This window comes from Quercus lobata, chromosome 9 (assembly GCF_001633185.2).
Source record: "Quercus lobata isolate SW786 chromosome 9, ValleyOak3.0 Primary Assembly, whole genome shotgun sequence".
In the NCBI taxonomy this organism is placed as follows: Eukaryota; Viridiplantae; Streptophyta; class Magnoliopsida; order Fagales; family Fagaceae; genus Quercus; species Quercus lobata.
Window position 1 is genome coordinate 40,357,556 of NC_044912.1, and position 19,488 is coordinate 40,377,043.

Genomic DNA, 19,488 nt, shown 5'->3' on the forward strand with positions numbered 1-19,488 from the left:
CTGCCTCAGGAGCTTTCTCTGGTAAATGAAGCAGAAGTAAACCAAAAATCAAACAAAAAGTAATTCCCATATAATAAACATAATATTTTTTGACACTTACCAATTTCCATTGCAGCCACAGATGACGAGACAGCTTCTGCAACAGATTCTGCATTATTTGCCTTCTTATTATTGTTCTTGCGTGGGTTCTTGGGTGCTTGTCTAGCAGACTTCATAGCAGCTTCACCCCTTGCTTTGCCTCTCATTTTCTTTCTTAACTCCTCTGACTCACATCACTTCTCTCTAGCTCCTAAATGACATAAAACTAAAAACAGTCAACAAATAGAAAGACAGAAAAATAAACAAATCATCACAAGGAATTGTTAATTTTTCAGTCATACATCGAGTTGCCCCTCCAAAGCATCAAGATCTGTCCTCCAAAAGGACTTTGGAGTTTCCTTTCTCAAATCATCAACCTCCTTATTGACCTTATCCCTTTCAGCGCATAACTCCTGAACCTTCTCAATGGTCAAGCTTCCAATTGCCATGGCCAGTAGATACTCATAATCACTTATCTGTACCCCATTACTACTGCTGTCAGCAGGAGATTTCACTTCTGTTTCTTCTGTATCATCAGTTGCACCAGCAACTTCTGGCTCAACAGCTTTAGTTTTCTTTGGAAAAGGAGTGAAACCTTTTGTTTGCAGCTCAACAAACAGATCAGCTCACTTCCTATTACTTACAATGATCTCTCCCTTCACAACTGCAAGGATAAACCTAACCTTGTTTTCTAACTTCAACAACTCCATTTCACGTTTGTTCAGTACAAATTTCTGCACAAAATACAAAAACTGCAATTAATAATTGTTTCCCTAAGAAATGGCTGAAATTATTGAGTATCAGTGTTCTATTTGTGTTCACACAACAGGCCATGACATCAAAGGCAAAATAGACCCATTGTAATGAATTTGTTTTCACATACTCATTCTTCATCCCAACTAATGAAAAAACAATTTTTTTTTTTTTTAACAAGAAAGGTGTCTTCCAAATCACTCATCACTAATACATTGCCAATGCCAACTGCTCCACACCAACATTCTTTCAAATTTCCTCGCAAGATATAAATTCTATGAAGCAGCTTAACAAGCTTGCAATTTCTTAAAGCAACAAAGTTTTTCAGCAATTAGATTCTTCTGGAAAAAAAATACAAAAAATAATAATAATAAACAAAATAGATTCCAATATGTTTGACTGTAAGTCTGCTATAAGATGCTTCCAAAAAGAGAATTTACTTACTACATTCAGGATTTCCTAGAGATTAATATTCATGGAGGAAAAAAATAAATAAAAATAGACCTATGTGGAATGTGGTCAACTTGTAAATAAAAATAATTCAAAATACTTGGGGATGTTGAACAAATTACTGGGAACTCTCAACAGTAGAAGAAAAACATATGCTTGTCATGACGAATACCACCTCTATTTGGCAATAAAAATAAGTACAGCAAAGAATGAAGCTTACATGGTAATCATCCATGTAATCACGACGGTCCTGCATAACAAATTAAACCTTGAACTTAGGACAAACTTTGAAACAATCATACAAGTCTTTTGAGTCCAAAAAATAGGGAGAGTTTTAGAGAGCCAGGTAGGGGGGGGAAGCTCTCTAAAACTCTCCCTATATGGAATGTGGTCAACTTGTAAATAAAACAATCATCAATCTGCATCAGTTTCCTATTATAAAATTCCATTAAAATAAAGAAGTGTTTCCATCAACTAATTGGCAGTACATTCAACATTATTTAGAAAAAAGGCCAAAAGCTTCCAATGAAAATCTTGGTTGGACACAACCACAGAGGAAATTCATTGTATTATTATGACATCTTCACAAAAATAAAATCTTCATATGAAAAATGTCTTTTGTCACGTCTGTAAAGAAGCCTTTGATGGGGAACAGCCATTAAATACACAGAAAATGCAACACAATCAATTAATTAATCACAGAAGACCAAAATTTCCTCAAAAATTAAAGGATTGGCTGGCCCAAGCCTATGATAGGCTTTATCACTTTTATCATAAGGGTGATCATCAAACAACCAAAAGAAACAGATGAAATCATGAAAAATTTAAAAGGAGTGATGCCAATTGTACAAACCCTTCTGTATCTGTCCTTATATCTATCCCTGTACCGTCGATCAGAACCCCGCTCTCTTCTCCTCCTTTCACCTTCTTCTCTTGCTCTTTGAGCTTCCTGCATGATGTTTGAAGATTTAAAATCACTTGGAATGAAATTCAACTAAGACTAAAGAAATTGCAATCAGCAGTAAGTATCGTTAAGAACCTCTTCCTCTCGTGCTTTTCTCACTTTCTCTGCTTCCTCAAAGGCCTCTTTTTCAATCTGAAGTTACAGAAAAGATATGCAAATAAGGAACTGCTATTGATCTAGAATCTAACAATGAAGTTTAAGGAGAAGGGCCACACCTCCCTGTTTGCAAATACTTCTTCCACAACTTGTGTTGCATAATCTGGGTCATCACAGATCAAAACATTGTCGTAAACTGACCCACCCTTTACCTGCATTATTTGACCCCATTAATCATATAGTTTATTGATAACAAGAGCAACATAATAATCAGTCTATCTAGCATAGTAGATTGAGACTTATGTCCTACCTGCCAAACCTCAATTCCTACATGCTTAATTGGCTTAAGCCCATAAACATTAGGGTCATCTTCAAACTCTGGACATAGGAAAAAGGAAACCACTTAATGTCAACTTCAAATTTTTGTACCTGCGGTCCAAATTATTTTATATTTTATAATCAATGAAAAAAATTATATAGGTATGCTTCACAATACCTGGATTATCAATCCAAGGAGTCTTTCCTTTATAATCCAAGGTTCTTAATTTTCTGTCAAGTCAAAAAAGCAAGCTCATGAGAAACTGCAAAGGAGAATCAAGCTTCAAGCATTTCTGTGTATCTCTTGAGCTCAATTGGCATACCTTGGGCTTCCATGGTCCTTTATACGCTGGATTAGGTACCTTTGGGGGTTTCCACGCACCATTCTCTTCATCATCCCAGTTATCAGGCTGATCAGGGAAACTAAATTATGAGATTTTTTCATCTTCTATCATATTTTTCGTTTTCTTTTATCTTTTCTATAGGCACCATATCACAAAATAGCAGCATTAAACATCAAACTGGAAAACGGGAAATGAGGAGAGAAGTGGAACGTAAAGCAGCCTTTTGAAATATAACTAGCCCTACAAATTATGACAATTAGTAGTAGTGTTGGGTCCAACATCATTAAAGCCAGGCATTAATTCATATACATGGCTTTGCGTATGCATGGCTTCTTAAGCAATCAACTAACCTCTTTAGCTTTTGGGTCTGGAATTTCTTTTGGAATTGAATCATATCCCTGCAATACCAAGATAAACATTAATGGAAGCACATAATTTATACAGGTACTAATTGCATTTTCAGTAGTTAGAAAGAAATACAAAGTTTTCATACCTCAGGTTTAACCTCACTAGGATCATCAATATATTCCCTATCCTCCCAGTCTGCAGGCTGTGAGATATGACAAATGACAGTCAAATTTCTAATGAAAATTTCTAGAACTTGAATAGTTGTCATAACAACAAGGTGAATCACAAACTATCCTAGGTCCAGTTACAGATTTTCTGCTTTTGTTTCCAAAGTCCTCCAAGTCTTTAACAATTTCTTCATTCATCACACCATTGGCGCCAGCAGCATCACTATTCTTTTTCAGAAATTCATCCCTGTTCAACGAGCTGAAGATATCAACTAAAGAATGAACAATCAAATAACAATGAAGAAGCTTACATGAGGCACACAAAAGAAAAAGGGAGATACATAACTTCAACAAATAACAATGAACAAGCAACAAAACCTTTTGCATTGCTGCAGGAATGCTAATAACTTTCTGAATTGCTGAACTAAGCCTTTGCTTGTAATAAGACCAGTCAATAATGGATCGAATGCCCACATCTGATGAAATCTTGCACCATCTCCGCACATAATGCTTCATTATTTCTGTGAATTCAAATGTGTACATGCTTTCTTTAGTACATAAACAAGAAGCAAATGAAATTTAAGAAAACCATGGCAGAACTTTACCAGCATCAGTTTCAAATATTGCAACAGGAACAGCACCCTCACTTAAGAAAACCGTGGATGATGCATTTAAATTTGGCTACATGCAAGTGGTATAATTAAAATAAATGTCAGATAATTGATGAGGATTTTGACTTTAAATGATAAATTTAATCACTTAACTTCAACAAGGAATTGTTGTTTCTAGTGAGAATTAATTTAGATAATTAAGTCAAAAAAAAAAATGGATAATGTGTCTTTGGGAATCATAAGTTTGACCTCCTACTGAGAAGAGTAAGAGTAAATAAGAGGATAGGCTTAAAATTTTCTGCTGTGCAGCAAGAGATGGTCTTGTGTCTACCAAAGAAAAACTTTCTGATATGGACTAATCGGAAATGATAAATTTAATCACTTAAATCATTATTATAATTTTTTAACTTTAAATGGGAGGTGGAGTGGAGAAAGAATTAGAACTAAGGATCACCATCCCTAACACCATGTTAAACTACCGCTTATAGCAAAAGTTTAAGCTAATGGGAAAGAGTGAATTTAATTACTTAACTATTGTTCTAACACTTTCAAGGCCAGTAATTGAATTTAAGCCCAACATCATTTCACATAACTTTAAATGCATAAATTTTACTAAAGATATCAACACTAATCTCATATAACATCAAGATAACTTTTAAAAAAGAAAAGGCTTAGGCACACCTGCCCAGGACGAGACATTCTGCAACCTAGGACAGAACTCTTTACAGGTGTCTGCACTGATGATGTGACCCCCAATGTTATATGCTGCCTGGATTGTGGAAAAGTGTAAGAAGACAAATAACCACGTAAAACATTAACTATTCTCCTAAAGGAACAATGAGGAACATCCCACCTTTAAGAGTAGAAAAACTCTCTTTCCATTGTTTTGTGGAATCCCATAAGCCAAATATGCCTATTGGAAAGCAAAAAGCTGATTAAATTTCATTTGCATCGGAAATAAAGATATACGCAGGAATTAACACTGTACAGTTAATATATCTACTGATAAGAATCATTACATGCATCACCAACGCATTGTGTATGTTAATCCAGAATGCTAGCTTCTCTTCATGACTCAACATCGTAGGAGCTACTTCTTCTAATCGACAAATAAGGGACCTGTAACAGAACAACTCAATGACCATAATTAAATTGCAAGAGAGCATGGAATACATCTAAGTGATTCCATTATCAAATGAAATTCAACATCATTTGAGTATGATATTTTCTTGAGTAAACATTTCATAAAGATTCACCTGAAATTTTGTAGCAGATGTTCAGTATCACCCAGTTTCTGACCATCTCTGTAAATCCAAGGGACTTCAACCATGGTGCTGTATGGTCCACTGAACTCCTTGAGTCCTTCCACATGGAAAGGATTATCTAAGCGTACATCAAAAGAAGAATTATTCCTGAACCCTGGACTCCACATATCACACTGATCTTGTGGAGAAAATGCACTCATCGATGACATAGACGAATTGGGAGATGACAGGCCATTATGTGTCAAAGGCGGGTCTGCTAGCTTGCAATATATGGCTGACATGCACTTAATCATATCCTCAGAAAGCCTGTTAGGTGTTTCTGGAACATGATCAGAGATGCGGGTACCGAAATGCTCTGCCAGACTGATTATACTTGACGAAGTATTCTGAGCACACTGTAGAGAAACAACAGAAAGTCATAATCCAGAGAAGGTCTCCATATTGCAATAATTGAATTTGTGAACGTATGAATGAATTTAGCAATGGGAACTCATGTATGTATTCCTCAAACATTTTTTGTTATAATTCTGTTGCAGTTGCAAGTTATTGCCAATAAAACGTTAGCATCAAGGCACTAGTGACATTTTGTCTCCATTTATTTCATAAAAAGTTGGGTTAAAAGAAAACTGAAATTAATAGGATATATTTCTGGAAATAAAAAATAAAAAAAATTAACACATCTTTTGATGTAGTGTGGATCTATGCAATTGCCTGTCCTGGGGGAGCCAAGCTCCAACTAGAGAGTAGAGATGGTTATGTGATGGGACTCAAGTTACCTCCATCATGGACAAAGGTTGGGAATGACAAGCGCGTAAAGCCTTAGACAAAGAATCAACTGGAGGTGAAGTCCTAGTCGAATACACTGAACGTTGAGATAATGAGGAGTGACAGCGATGAACACCACAGTCTAATAGCTTCTCCTCCCCACCAATTCCATTGGATTCCTTCCATGGGTTGTCAAGCGACTGACAACCAATTTGTGCAACTGAACTTTCCCTCTTTGATGTAATATCAAGTCTGGAAGCTTTGTGGATCCTTGCTCTTGGAGTATTTATAGGTGATTTTAATCTGTCATCCTTGGAAGATGGAGATATAGTTATTTGTTGATCAAATGCTTTCCGGTACAAGGAGAGAAGATATTGCTCCAAATACACTACTTCCAACTCTAACACTGCAATTTCCTTGATTAACTCTGTGGCTGGCTGGAGTAATCGAAAAGTAGCGTTAAATTACAGTATGAAAATGAAAATGCAGCTATTAAGCAAAAGGAAAACCAAAACCAGAGGCTGTAATTAACATAGGAATTATGCATGATTCCATGGTTAACTGGGGTTATACAAGGGCATCATAAAAAATTATGACAATTAGTAGTAGCATTAAACCATAAAATAAAATATTGGAGCGTATGATTCATTAGTTACAAGTACCTTTATGGATAAGATAACACATGGTGTCTAAGTCATAATTACAAAAAATAATAATAATAATAATAATAATAATAATAATAATAATAATAATAAAATAGAAAGTGGGAATTCTCCATAGATATAGACTGTTCACAGTATTGGTTTTCCGGTTGTCCCTCTCTTTCATTCAGAAATATAATGAGATAATGCAACACCTTAAGATATTAGGATAAAATTTACGACAACATTATAGACAAAATACATAAATGGTGAAACTGCAGTTAAACTGTATAAGTAGTTCATAATAATTTACTCTTCAAAATCCCCAAGGCCTAGTGGTTCCTAAGGCCTCATTAGATCAATGAGGTCCTGGGTTCAAACTTCAAAACCCACAACCAGCATCTTCGGACCACCCCCAAGGGATTCCTCCCTGTAATTAGTTGGTGTTTGTGGGACAAAATGACTACACACACTCAAGGGAATACTCAGGTGTTCGAAGAGCATTGGACACCCTCTTTAGCAAGAAAAGTTATATAAATTACTCTCCAAAACAAATGTACATCAGTGTTTGGGAGATGTAGGCATGAAGGTATACCTTGGGCATTACTGTTCCAGTTGTATTATCCTGAGAGGAAGACCTATATCCCATTGCATTTTCCAAAGCCCGGCGGACCTCAAATTGGTCTTGTAATCTCTTCTCAAGTTGTAGAATCTGCTAGCAACATATTTTAAAATTAATAAGTAACTAGTAGAAATCACAGCTATAAAGATGGAGCCTATTTGCAATAGGCCGAATAGAGGCATGACCAAGGAAAAGGATTAGATTTAAGTCTTGTGATTCTTCATAACGTGGTTATTGAGAAGAAAAAATTCACTTCCATACCTCTTGCTTTAAAGAATTTTGAACTTCAGCCTTAGGGGATTGCTTCTTATTGGTTTTGATATGGTCCTCTAAGTGCCCCATATCCTGAAACCAGATTGAAGTAAATTAGAAATGCAAGAGTTGCATGTGTACTTATTTACTACAAGTAAAACTCACTGAGAAAGCACTGCATAAGAGCTATAAAAAACGATCATTTGCTTAGTAAAAACAGTCAACTCAGCCCAACAAGGCCTTATATCTCAATTACTAAGGATTACAAATATTCTGGATGGGCTCTTAAGATGCAGAGCGAAACACAATCAAATAAATAATAAGATGAAGTGGATAATTCCTTGAAGGATGAAAGGAGTAACCAATCTTACCATCTTTATTCGGTCTGAGGCTTCAAAGGAACTATCCACGTTATCTCCCCCAACTCTTTTCTTATCAGGAAAGCTGTCAGAGCAGAAGAGTGTACACAAAAAAGTCAAAAGAAATAGATTGGAGAAGGCACTGAAAGAGCACTAAGCTTAAGCCAATCATGTGTACCTCTCTGTTAATAATCAGGTACCCTTGTCCATCAACCATGTACGAAATCATCATTATTAAATCGTATTCAGCATCAGGAAATTTCAAAGGAAGCTTTGTAGTCTCAATATCAAATGCACAAACATGCACTTCAGCACGTTGCAAAAGATCTGTCCTCTTTTTCCAGCATAAGACCAGTACTGGATACACTAACGTCATACCATTGCCCACATCGTACATCTGAGTCATCAATTTCTCAGTGTCTCTAAAGGAGATAGAAAAATAAAAATGAAATCTCAAAAGAAATAGAAAGAAACAAGAAATCACCATTATCAATGGCAAATCGAACATGATAAGGAACATCATACTCGCGGAGATCAACAATACAGTCTACAAAATCTTGAGGCCTTTGTTCTCTGCAGATCAAATACCAAATATTTTGGGATAAGTAAAGAGATACCACATGTAAGAAGAGGTAAAAGGTCAGTGCTAGGGAGTAGAACTGCAGAAAGAAAACAATAACCTTTTCACTGAAAGGGCAATAATGGCTGGTTCAACGCAAATGGAACCTGAATGAAGAATAGAGCCTTACCTTTTCCCTGCTATAATGGACTCATATGCTTCTGCAACATCAAATTTTTCCTGGTTTCTTTGAACGACATGCAATAGGTCACTCTTCACATCAATTAATTGTTGAACCGTGTCAAAAGATAGCTTCAAATAAGGTTTGTGCAAGCCAGACAAATGGTTTTTCTGTCCAGAAGCATACAAAGATATCAGAATGCATATATAGGGATACAGAATTATAATACCAACTCAAGAATAAATAATGATAATGATGTGCAAGGATATGACAATTAAATAACCAATCATAACAAGCCCACTATAGTAAATTAAGTCTACAGGTGAATGATATAGATTATAAAATTATCTGCAACAATTATTTTAGCATGGTACGACCTAACACTCCAAAAAAGATGATTAGCAAGAAAATGGGTTGAATAGACAACTATACACCCTAACTGCAAATTTGATGTATTTTTTTGCAAAACATAATGGTTATTTAATCATGAAGCATACAAGGAAAGATAACAAAAAGGTGGAATGATATAGTTTAAATATTCTTTGTCAATCATAAATAAATAATGCAATCCTATGCATACTTCCATAATTTCTACAATTTAATGATAGGCTAACAAGAAAAGGCTAATGACCAAAAAGCAGAGCATAAGCCCAACTTCTGCATGAAGTACAAATTCAAGCAATAAAGATTAATTACCTGAGCCGCAGAAGTTGCACCATGCCGTTTTGGCAGCTTACTCCAATCAGGTGCAATAATTGGGTTCTCAAAGTTACTCACCAGTTCATCTTTCGGAGGTTCATATAGAGGCACGTTTTCAAGTTCTGCTTTACAAGTAGCAAGAAAAAGTTAGCTTTAATGATTCTTTGTTACCGAGATTCTTCTTGCAACCTCACGTGTTCCACTTCTTTATATTTCTTTCTAATACCCCTTAGGAAAAAATATAAAGAAATGGAAGACCTGAGGAAGCAAGAAGAATCCCGGAAACATAGAATAATTAAAGCTAACTTTATCTTGCTGCTGCTGAAGCAGAACTTGAAAACATGCCTCCATATGAACCTCCAAAAGAGGAACTTGTGAGTAACTTTGAGAACCCAATAAATAATGCAGCTGATCTATATTTTCTGATTCAGAAAAACTGGCATATTTCAGTAACAAAGGATCTAGAAATTTTTTCAAGCATGGCAGACATTTGTGACCAATCTAAAGGTGATGGGCTCTCATTTTTTTCTTTAAGTGTGCTTGTGTGCGTGCATGCGTGTGCATGTGTGTGTGTATACTTTGAAGAAAGCAATAAAACCAAATATATTATTGTCAATGACACACCTCATCAACAGCTGAAGCTTGCAATATAGGATCAGGTATTGATGTTGAGAAGAAATGATGCCCCCAACTACCTAAATCTTCTTCTAGAGGAGTCCCTACCTGAAAGCATCATCTCAAAAATAAGAATCAAATCAGCCACCTAAAATAAAATTAGAAGCAGTGATATCTACAAAATGAATGTGCCCAACCTGTTTCTCCGAGCTCTTTAACTTATGCAAGCATCCAGCAATTTTTGCAAATCCACCTATATCTGAGGTTTCTGGATCAGATTGACAATTTACATTTGCTGATTCATTTTCATCTCCTTCTTCTATGCTCTCAATCTTTTCATTGTAATTTTGGCAACGGATGCAGTTCATCTTTTCATGAATTTCAGACCTACATACATAAAATACAGATATTTATACTAGAAGATAGAGTAAGTTTCAATATTATTATCCAAACATGAATATGAACTTTTGCAGCTAAGAAGCATTTCAACCAACTATTCAAGGGAATGGTAAGAGGATTTGAAAAGCAAAAATAAAAATAAAATGGAATAAATTTGGAGAAGGTGTCATTAGATATCATCTTATCTATTTCAACAGTATCAATGTGTCACAGTAGTGATAGGATGACCAATTGTTGGTAGGACCAGCAGTTATAATTAGTACTACGTTTAATGGAGAGAAAGAGAAGGAGAGCAGAAGATAGATCTATCTAAATTGACACTTTATTTGAAACCTACAAAACAGTAACAACTCTAGTTGACAAAAGAGAAACTATGGCATCAGGCCATGTATAGTGTACAAAACAATCACAAGAATAAAAAGAATCTGCCTCATTGGTTTTTACTATATAAAAACTATGTATTTACAGCTAATTAAACTTAACAGAATGTCCCTTCAGCAAATTCATTCACTGTTGTAGTGTAGTTAATTACAATCACCCAGGAAACATGAGAATTATATGTCTCTACTAGCCTTAGGCTTACATCCACAGGCAGCATAAAGGATAAAGTCACATTGACAAAATAAAGAAATTATAATGGTGGTACAAAACTCTCACAAAATCCAAAACCCAAAGAGATCTCTCTCACAAATAGAAAGATTGGTTTAAGTGTTTTACAAAGAGCTACCTGCATATTTAGATAATTTCTCTCAAGTTGACTTTAGAGGTAAAGTGACTAAAAATCCTTAACCAAGTAGGACTAAGCAGTACTTGTCAGTTCTGTCGTACACAGGGAGGAGAGGAATCACAAACCCAAGCCAAAACCAAAGTCAGCCAAGGCTAACCAACATACGAGGGGACAAATCTCGCATGACACAATTCAAGCCACATTGCAACATTCTCACAGTGATGCATTTATCAATATTAATTAAGTCACAATTTTCAAAAGATGCATTACCTCACATTCTCATGAAATGTGAAAAGATCACGTAGATCTTCTGTTGAAAGAAAGTTCACCTGAAATTAAGATAGTTTCACACATCATTCCATTAAGAGAAAATGAAGCAGCATAAAAAAGAATTCAAACCTGCTTTGTATCCGTTTGCTCTTGCTGGATAACTTTTTGAAGCCCTTCTTTTGACATCTGACGCTGGAACACCTACAGAAAATTAATAATTAATATAAATAAATCTGAACACAAATTGCTCCAAATTATTATACAAATGTAGAAAGAGAAAAAAAAATGTGGTTGTCTTAATTATTATTCATTTTCTTCCAATTCAAACCTTTTCTTCAATTGATCCTGTACTCAAAAATCTGTAGATGTATACTCTCTTCTTTTGTCCATCCCTCCAGACTATTGCAGCAGCCTATTAATGTAGGACACAATGCAGACAGTAACAATATTATGTCATATGAGAAAATTATAAATATTTTATAACTCACTTCCCAGTTGTTTATCTAGAGTTTAACCCAAGCAATTACTTGTTTATCATTTGCTGGATTCCAGTCAGGATCAAACAAGACTAGTCGATTTCCACCAATCAAATTGAGGCCACAACCACCAGCCTTGCTGCTCAAGAGGAACACAAATTGATCCTGCAAGATGTTAAGTTATAACTATTCTATCCAAAGATAAGCCAAATAGAGCTCAACAAAAATAGAGAAAAGAACAGGGGGAAAAAAAACCTAAATGAATAACAGTATACCTTTGATTGATCATTAAATTGATTCACTAACTTCTGTCTTTTACTAATTGATGTTGTTCCATCCAGCCTCAAATATGGGTATCTTCTTTCACGACACAACTGAGCAAAAAGGTCCAGTGTCTGATACATCACAGTTACCAAAATTTAGGGGGAAAAAATTGAATCCTATGGGAAAAGTTGTTGTAAGAAATAAATAATTGGTCACTACTGAATGAGTGATGAGGCTGTATAAAGAACAGAAACATTTGTTTTAATTGGCCATAGGAAAGTTTGATAAATCGAAAATTCTTGCAGGTACAAGTCTAACACAGAACAACTATGGCAGGATTTTCACTGAAATGAAGAGCTGAGTCAGCCGATTCAAGGTTTCTGACTTACTGAAGCAATGATATGTGAAGAGAGGAGCAAAAGAGATCCTGAATTGATGGGAACTTTGAAAACCAATACGTTAAACAGATAAATAAATTTACCAAGTGTGGTGATATTATGTACAATGACAAGAAAACTAAAAACATCAGAAACTTAAGCAAAAAAATATCTAAAATTGTTTTCATGTGACATTTTGATGCAGCCACCCTCTATCCTTAGGCCAGCCAACCAACCCCTCCTCTACCATTAGGACTGACAACCAGCCACCCTCTACAAGCCAAACAGTCAACCAACCCCCGCTCTACCTTTAGGACTGACAACCAGCCACCCTCCACAAGCCAAACAGCCAGCCAACCTTTCTGACCTCTTAGGACTGCCAGCAGCCCCTTATTTTGACTTCTCATATCTGCCAAGTATCCTTTTTAATTACAGCTTTGACTTATATAACTATTAGCTACTTCATTTCCTAATAGTTAAAGATTATAAATAGGCTAGCTATGTAAGAGTACAATCAGTTTTTTTTATGTGAATTTAACTTAATTTCAGACCTGGACAGAAACTTTGTTTCTCCAGTTCCTCTGTAATTCCAGCTTTAATTCTTAATTTTAAGCAATTCTAGTTCAAGTTCTCAATCAATTGATCTTGATCCACATCATATTCTTTTTTTTTTTTTTTTGGGGGGGGGGGGGGGGGGGGGGTGTTGAGGTTGTAAGTGATTTTATGACATTCACTATCAGATATCTGAAACTGTTAAAGTTTCACTAACAGTGACATCTACACAATAGGCTCATTTTTGTACAACATAGCAGTAGGTGGACTGTCCACAGGCACAGAAATGTTTGTTTGTAACAACTTAAAATTGGTCAGGTATCAATATTTTATCATTAACATACAGTCAATATTATCAAACAAAACCAAACAGAATGGATACCCAAATTTCAAAGCAGCAGTGAGTCCACAGGAGCAAAAGAGAAATCCTAAATCCTAATTCTGTAAACCTTGAGAGAAGTATAATAACAAAAAAAGCATGAAGACAATGAAAATTACATCTTGAATGAATATAGAACAGATTTCAATCAAACATCATCATCATCAATTTAGTCTCCAGTTCATTATGGAGAATCTTTGAATTTAACCAGCTGAAAAGCTGAATAAACAGAAGTGTAAATAAAACCTATTCTCCTTCTATGTTTATTTTAGTTCAGGAAAAGGAAATCTCCACAAGATAATCCAGAAATGGAAGTCATATATTAGTGAGTAGGCTATTCTACAAGGCAATGCACTAACTACAATATGATTATATCTTATCCATTCTAGTGTTGGTAAAAGCATCAAGCGCACAGGCCTCTTGGAGTCTAGACACAAAACGCAAAGCACAAGTGCATTTTTCAAATATAATATATATTAACCTCCAATAGGAATATTCATAACATATAAGAAAAAAAAACAAAATAGTTATATATTGTACCTACTAGGTAAGTACAATTGTATAAAGTTTGCAAGTTCAAATTTTACTTAAGTAATTTCAATTTCTTAGAATTTTATATAGTAAAATTAAAAAAACAGTTACTAATGGACATTATGATAATAATCTAGTCATAGAAAATTTAAACATAACATTTTATATGATTCACCTGTATTTTATAAAAATACATAGTTTTGATAGATATGATCAAATGATGTATACGGTTCAACATATATCTAAAATGCAAAGACCAAAACACACAAGAATAGTAAATTAACCTTGTTTGTATCTATTTACATGTAAATAAAAAAATTGCTTGTGTAATACAACACCTTAATAATATTTTTTGTATATTAAATCAATGCTCCATGTCATATGGGTTTGCCCAACATTATGGCCTAATAAAGCAACATAATGTACTATGAATAATAAATAAGTACCTTAATGCAGCAGCAGAAATCATCATCACCAAATCTTCATCTTTCACACCCAATGCACTCAATTTCTCAATATTCTTCATCTCCTTCCCATTATACAGCAGCTGCTGTTGCTGAAGAGGCACACTTGTCTGCCCACATACAAAGCCAAATCAAATTTAACGTTCATAAATCCATACTCAAATTTAACTTTCCAGACCTCAATACCCCATTTCGTTCCTCAGACAACTAAGAACCAACTGACCCCAAATACATATAAAAAATTTAAATTTCACAATCGAAGTTTACAATCCAATAGTATCAAACTCAAATTGAGCAAAAAATATTGATGAAGCAGAAGGAAAAACAAAGAATCATTGATGCAACAAGTTTGTCGCTACTGCTGAAACAGAACATAAAGCAAGATAGTTAGTTCTTGTTAATGCATGCACACGGAAGCGGGAATTAAACTTCTTTTCATTAATAACAAGAGAACCATAGATAACCACAAACACATGAATATGTACCTCGAAGATAACAGCAACAAGAATTGTATCATTCACAAACACATGAATATCTACCTCCAGCTAATGTCCCAACTGTACCTTTCACCTAGTTCAAATAATGTACATTAAAATCATTTTGGCCACAAAAATAATTTCATGAACTTTTCAACACCAGCTTGAAATGTCTAGTTAAAGGAATAAGGTATCATTTGAGTTACCTTTTTTGAACCTTACGCTTTCTCGTATAATAAGGAGGAGGTCTTGCATGTCCTTCGTCAGATGCCTCCGGCCTAGCGTTGTGTCCATGTTTGTGCCCCCCTGTCCCACAAGGAGGTGCCTTAGATATGCGTTTTGGCCGACCTTCTGCCGCTGCAGCTAACCCAACAGGCTGCTCAGGCTGAACATGGGGTGGGCCAATGGATGTACTGTGGGAAGGTGGGTCCTGTTGCAAGTCAGGAGGGGTTTGATCAAGACCCAGGTCAAATGATGGAATAGGTGATAGCTCAGGAAATGACCGTGGGGTGGGTGGACGCATGTCAGACCCAGGACAGGCATGTGGGGTGGGTGGAGGGATGGTGGGACTAGGGGACTCATGTGGGGTGGGTGGAGGGATGGTGGGACTAGGGGACTCATGTGGAGTGCCTAAAGGGATGGTAGGGGTAGGGGATGGATGTGAGGTGGGTGAAGGGATGGTGGGGCTAACGGATGGATGTGGGGTGGGTGAAGGGATGGTGGGGCTAAGGGATGGATGTGCGGTGGATGGAGAGGGATCGAGGGTAGGGACAACCTGAGGGGTAGCAACAGGTGGACGAGAGCAACGTCCGGCAGGAGCTGTGCTCGTGCTTGGGCTCTCAGTAGTGCTTGGCCTCTGAGTAGGCGCTGCCGCAGGAGTAGCTGCCTCCTCGTTCGGGGCCTCAGGTTCTCGAGATCGTACACGGCCAATCTCATGCACTGCCTCCAGCACATTAATAATGTCATTGTGCTCCTCCGTGCCCACTGGGTGACGGCGCATCATACGGACATATCCTTCAATCTGCACATGGAAAAACCAAGTATATTAATAATGCAATATCAAAATGAAGAAAGCCAATCAATAGTATAATAAAGGTTGGTTCCAAATTGATACGGCAACTAATAATTGGAAATTATAGGGACACCAAGTGTTACATTGGACTAAATTGAAATTAACTTTTGTATTAAAGATGTAGTTGGCGGATATCGTCTTTTGAAAAATGCAAATTGCCAATGCCAAATGAGGAAAAAAATTAAAAATAATAAAAATGGAAAGATGAATGTATACCATAACTCTAAAGGCTGAAATACGAGATATGACCTTAGAGCATCCCAAATTAGATTTGTATATTCCCAAAGTTCTCTATAAGGTAAATCAACTTCGATTGTCTATAAGCAATCTTAAGCAGACAACAATTTAAAAGGGAGGTTTGATGGTAAGCAAACATTGGACCACATAAGAAGAGTTCTCTAAACAGTGGTAAACTAAGTAACAAGTACGGTAAGATGTAGAACACATGGAGAAGTTACCATTAGAATGAATCTAGCACCAGGGATATTGATAAACCTTCGAGTTATCCTTGTGAACCAATCGAAGTACTCGTGCTGTAGAGGCATATCACCAAGCACTGCTTGACAACGCCGTTGAAGGCGATGACCCCAGTCCGTGAGATGCATAGCATGTCTCCGCATCCAATCAACACCCATCTTCCCCCTCAAATCAATTGCATGAAGCACCGGGTCCGTATTAACATGGCGGGGAATTTCTTGGATCATCCCAAATTGCCAAACGACACGATCCGGTATATGTTTCTCTACTAGATGGAAACATACAAGCGGCACGATTGCCGTCCACACTGCCCTCCCTGCAACGCACCACGGCGGAAGGTTCTCGTATTCATCTTCATATGGCTGCCACACCACCTACAACAGCCCAAAAACAAATATGCAACACATTAGGCAACTATCTTTCTATTTAAAAGTTCAGCAAATATATATCTTGTTCTTGAACATGTTGAACAAAGCATTTTCATACCTGGTTTGGCAACATTAAAGCTATTTGCTCCCGATACCTGTCCCTGAAGACCTGGGCGAGCCTATTTTTCTTGTTTGGGACCCACACCCACCTACAATCAAGAACAGGGAATCAATATCTACAACTTCCCAAGTAAGATAATATTATGATTAAAACTATAATGTAATCAGATATAACTACTAATAGAATCTTATAGAAATTTCCTCAATTAATAATATCACTAGAATGAAAAAAGTCCTTATAAAAACAAAGCACATACAAGCCATATGACAATGACAAAATTAGAGTATATTAACATAATCATATATATTGAAACTCTGTTTAACATTTTTAAATGTTGACATAAATGATTCGTACAACCCTTTTAAATAAAAATAAAAAATTTATATTTTAAGTTACATGATTGTAAGCTTAGGTAATGATCACATATTGTAAATGAAGTTACTAAGGTACAGACTTACTTAAGGGACAGTGGACCACGCACTGGAGGACCATAAGCACCCACTGGTGGGCCACGCTCAACTGCCGGGCACAAATAGGGGAATCTGGCCTACGCCCAATACTGGACCAACAATAAACACCCACCAATCTGACTAGCTTTCTTATCGCTTGCCCTGCATAACTGTCGGTACAACCATGCAAGGCAAGCACTTCCCCAACTATACCTTCGTGGGTTGCGAAAGTCTTCCAACTGCTGCACCCACATTAGATGCACCCTATCACCGGATTTTTCCATGAAGATTGTGTCCCCCAATAGCGCTAGGATGTAGCATCGTGCGTACCTATGCACTTCATCGTCTTCAGCATTAGGCGGCAGTGGATGGGCAACTTGCTCCAAAAGCCGTTTGATGAGAATCCTTTGGCCAGCACGTTCCAGATGGTCTTCATTGGTAGGTCGAAAGCCAAGGTACTCATCACACACATTCTCCCATTCTTTTTGTGTGCTCCCTGTTACAGCGTCACCATCAACAGGAAGTCCAAGAAGAACCTCTACATCCTGCAGTGTGATGGTGACCTCACCATGCGGCATGTGGAATGTGTGAGTCTCGGGCCGCCATCGCTCCACTAAGGCCGTTATCAGGCCATGATCAATCTCTCTACCCGGAGTCCTGAGAAGTCCCTCCAAACCAAGTGCCTTAATGATGTCAATGACTCGATTGTCCACCATTGGCTCTCGATTCGAGAACTCTTCACTACGGGCACGACATTTAAGGGACCCTGGATCCTGCACAAAACATAACCATGGATTAACATATGACAGCAAGTTGAGTGCAATAGAAGTTGTTTATAGTATTTATAACACCCACCATGGACTAACATGTGGGGTGGATTAACATACAACTTATAAACATACAACTTATTATTAATTTCTAAAAACTAGTTAATGACTTGATGCTAACTAATAAAATTACACTTTAAAAATATTTAAATCATAAAATCTCTTATTGGCATCAATGTTAAACATTCATTTTTTCTAAATAAACATGTAATATTCAGAGAAAGAAAAGACTTACAAACAAATCACAGGGGGAGGGAATTAATCCCTTCTCTATCTTGTGATTTAAAACGAAAATTTAGTGAGGAAGAGATAGTGTTAAAATGTAGACACAAACCCGATTATGTATGTGCAATTTTGGAAATTGACCATATTATAGATGCATGCAGAAGTACCTTAGAGAATAAAGAAAGGATTTGAAGTGCTGCACTTGTACTTCTGCACAGTTTTAATATATACATGTTTGTAAGTAAGAATCGTTGGAAGCCCATGTGTTTGTACTACACGCAAGGCAAGTGCACTAAGGTAAGCCTTAACTCCTAACCCACCAACCCCATCACTCTTAAACCCCCATTTTTTGCTGCATTTGATGTTTATCTATCTCTCTAGCTTCAGTTTTCTTCAATTCGTGTATTTTGAGATGGGGGACAGCGCATGAGTAAGGTGTTTTCATGATATATGGTGTGAGAATTTATCTCTAAGAGACTTGTACCCTGACCTATACGCCTGCTCAGCTGATCAGAATGCCTTAGTTCATTGAAAAGAGTCACATTCTTAGTATTACTTACTATACTTAACATTATTTCAATAAACCGACTGGGTCTAGTGGAGTTATGGATAGCTAGTTATAAGGGGAAGGGCGGATTTGAAATCTGAAATTTCACACAGATTTTCATGATTGGGAATTGGAGTTAGTTAATTCTTTCCTAGATCTAATATACTCCAAATTCCCTAGGAAGGTGGGGTGTGATAAGATGAGATGGAGTTTGAGAGGGAGTGGTGGCTTTAATGTTCAGTCCTATTATGAGGCTACTTGAGGTACGCTGACTAATTCTTTCCCTTAGTAGAGTATTTGATGTGTTAAGTCCCCTAAGAAGGTCTCATTCTTTATTTGGACAGCATCTTTGGGGGAAGATTTTTTACTTGTGATAATCTCATCGAGCGATGTAGATTTT

At 36.6% G+C, this 19,488-nt stretch overlaps 2 protein-coding genes across 5 annotated transcripts; both read right to left on the reverse strand.

The window, feature by feature from the left end:
* On the reverse strand, positions 1-4,195 carry LOC115960114 (calreticulin-3-like). 2 transcript variants are annotated; one of them, XM_031078826.1, is made up of 15 exons: positions 4,124-4,195; positions 3,897-4,039; positions 3,642-3,765; positions 3,497-3,553; positions 3,354-3,401; positions 2,984-3,069; positions 2,838-2,890; positions 2,652-2,719; positions 2,461-2,553; positions 2,321-2,377; positions 2,135-2,230; positions 1,502-1,531; positions 381-812; positions 101-289; positions 1-18 (listed from the first exon to the last, which is right to left on the reverse strand). In XM_031078826.1, exons 2-13 carry the CDS (start codon positions 4,022-4,024, stop codon positions 705-707), a joined length of 948 nt encoding a protein of 315 aa, XP_030934686.1. In that variant the 5' UTR covers positions 4,025-4,039; positions 4,124-4,195; the 3' UTR covers positions 1-18; positions 101-289; positions 381-704. The 2 variants fall into 2 exon arrangements, with proteins under 2 accessions (XP_030934686.1, XP_030934684.1); XM_031078824.1 differs by lacking the exon at positions 4,124-4,195 and having other exon boundaries at positions 2,983-3,069; positions 3,660-3,765; positions 3,897-3,990.
* Positions 4,196-6,123: 1,928 nt separating this feature from the next.
* Positions 6,124-12,984, reverse strand: LOC115960113 (protein CHROMATIN REMODELING 25-like). 3 transcript variants are annotated; one of them, XM_031078822.1, is made up of 12 exons: positions 12,235-12,984; positions 12,011-12,124; positions 11,812-11,895; positions 11,613-11,684; positions 11,484-11,542; positions 10,285-10,474; positions 10,097-10,195; positions 9,470-9,894; positions 8,783-8,943; positions 8,559-8,606; positions 8,212-8,455; positions 8,042-8,118 (listed from the first exon to the last, which is right to left on the reverse strand). In XM_031078822.1, exons 1-8 carry the CDS (start codon positions 12,361-12,363, stop codon positions 9,886-9,888), a joined length of 756 nt encoding a protein of 251 aa, XP_030934682.1. In that variant the 5' UTR covers positions 12,364-12,984; the 3' UTR covers positions 8,042-8,118; positions 8,212-8,455; positions 8,559-8,606; positions 8,783-8,943; positions 9,470-9,885. The 3 variants fall into 3 exon arrangements, with proteins under 3 accessions (XP_030934683.1, XP_030934682.1, XP_030934681.1); XM_031078821.1 differs by lacking the exon at positions 8,042-8,118 and having other exon boundaries at positions 8,384-8,430; positions 8,518-8,606; XM_031078823.1 differs by lacking the exons at positions 9,470-9,894; positions 10,097-10,195; positions 10,285-10,474; ... (3 more) ...; positions 12,011-12,124; positions 12,235-12,984 and adding exons at positions 6,124-6,596; positions 7,396-7,512; positions 7,684-7,767 and having other exon boundaries at positions 8,046-8,118; positions 8,212-8,430; positions 8,518-8,606; positions 8,783-9,082.
* Between the last annotated feature and the right edge of the window lie 6,504 nt (positions 12,985-19,488).

What these genes read in the sequence shown, in the direction of transcription:
- LOC115960114 (XM_031078826.1), bottom strand. Translation starts at nt 4,024, where the DNA reads ATGTGCGGAGATGGTGCAAGATTTCATCAGATGTGGGCATTCGATCCA. An exon ending in CTGTAACTGGACCTAGGATA is followed by an intron (nt 3,554 to 3,641) that starts GTTTGTGATTCA and finishes CATATCTCACAG; the next exon opens with CCTGCAGACTGGGAGGATAG. An exon ending in AAAGGACCATGGAAGCCCAA is followed by an intron (nt 2,891 to 2,983) that starts GGTATGCCAATT and finishes TTGACTTGACAG; the next exon opens with AAAATTAAGAACCTTGGATT.
- LOC115960113 (XM_031078822.1), bottom strand. Translation starts at nt 12,363, where the DNA reads ATGTATCAGACACTGGACCTTTTTGCTCAGTTGTGTCGTGAAAGAAGA. An exon ending in AATTTAATGATCAATCAAAG is followed by an intron (nt 12,125 to 12,234) that starts GTATACTGTTAT and finishes AACATCTTGCAG; the next exon opens with GATCAATTTGTGTTCCTCTT. An exon ending in CAGGATCAATTGAAGAAAAG is followed by an intron (nt 11,685 to 11,811) that starts GTTTGAATTGGA and finishes AATTTTCTGTAG; the next exon opens with GTGTTCCAGCGTCAGATGTC.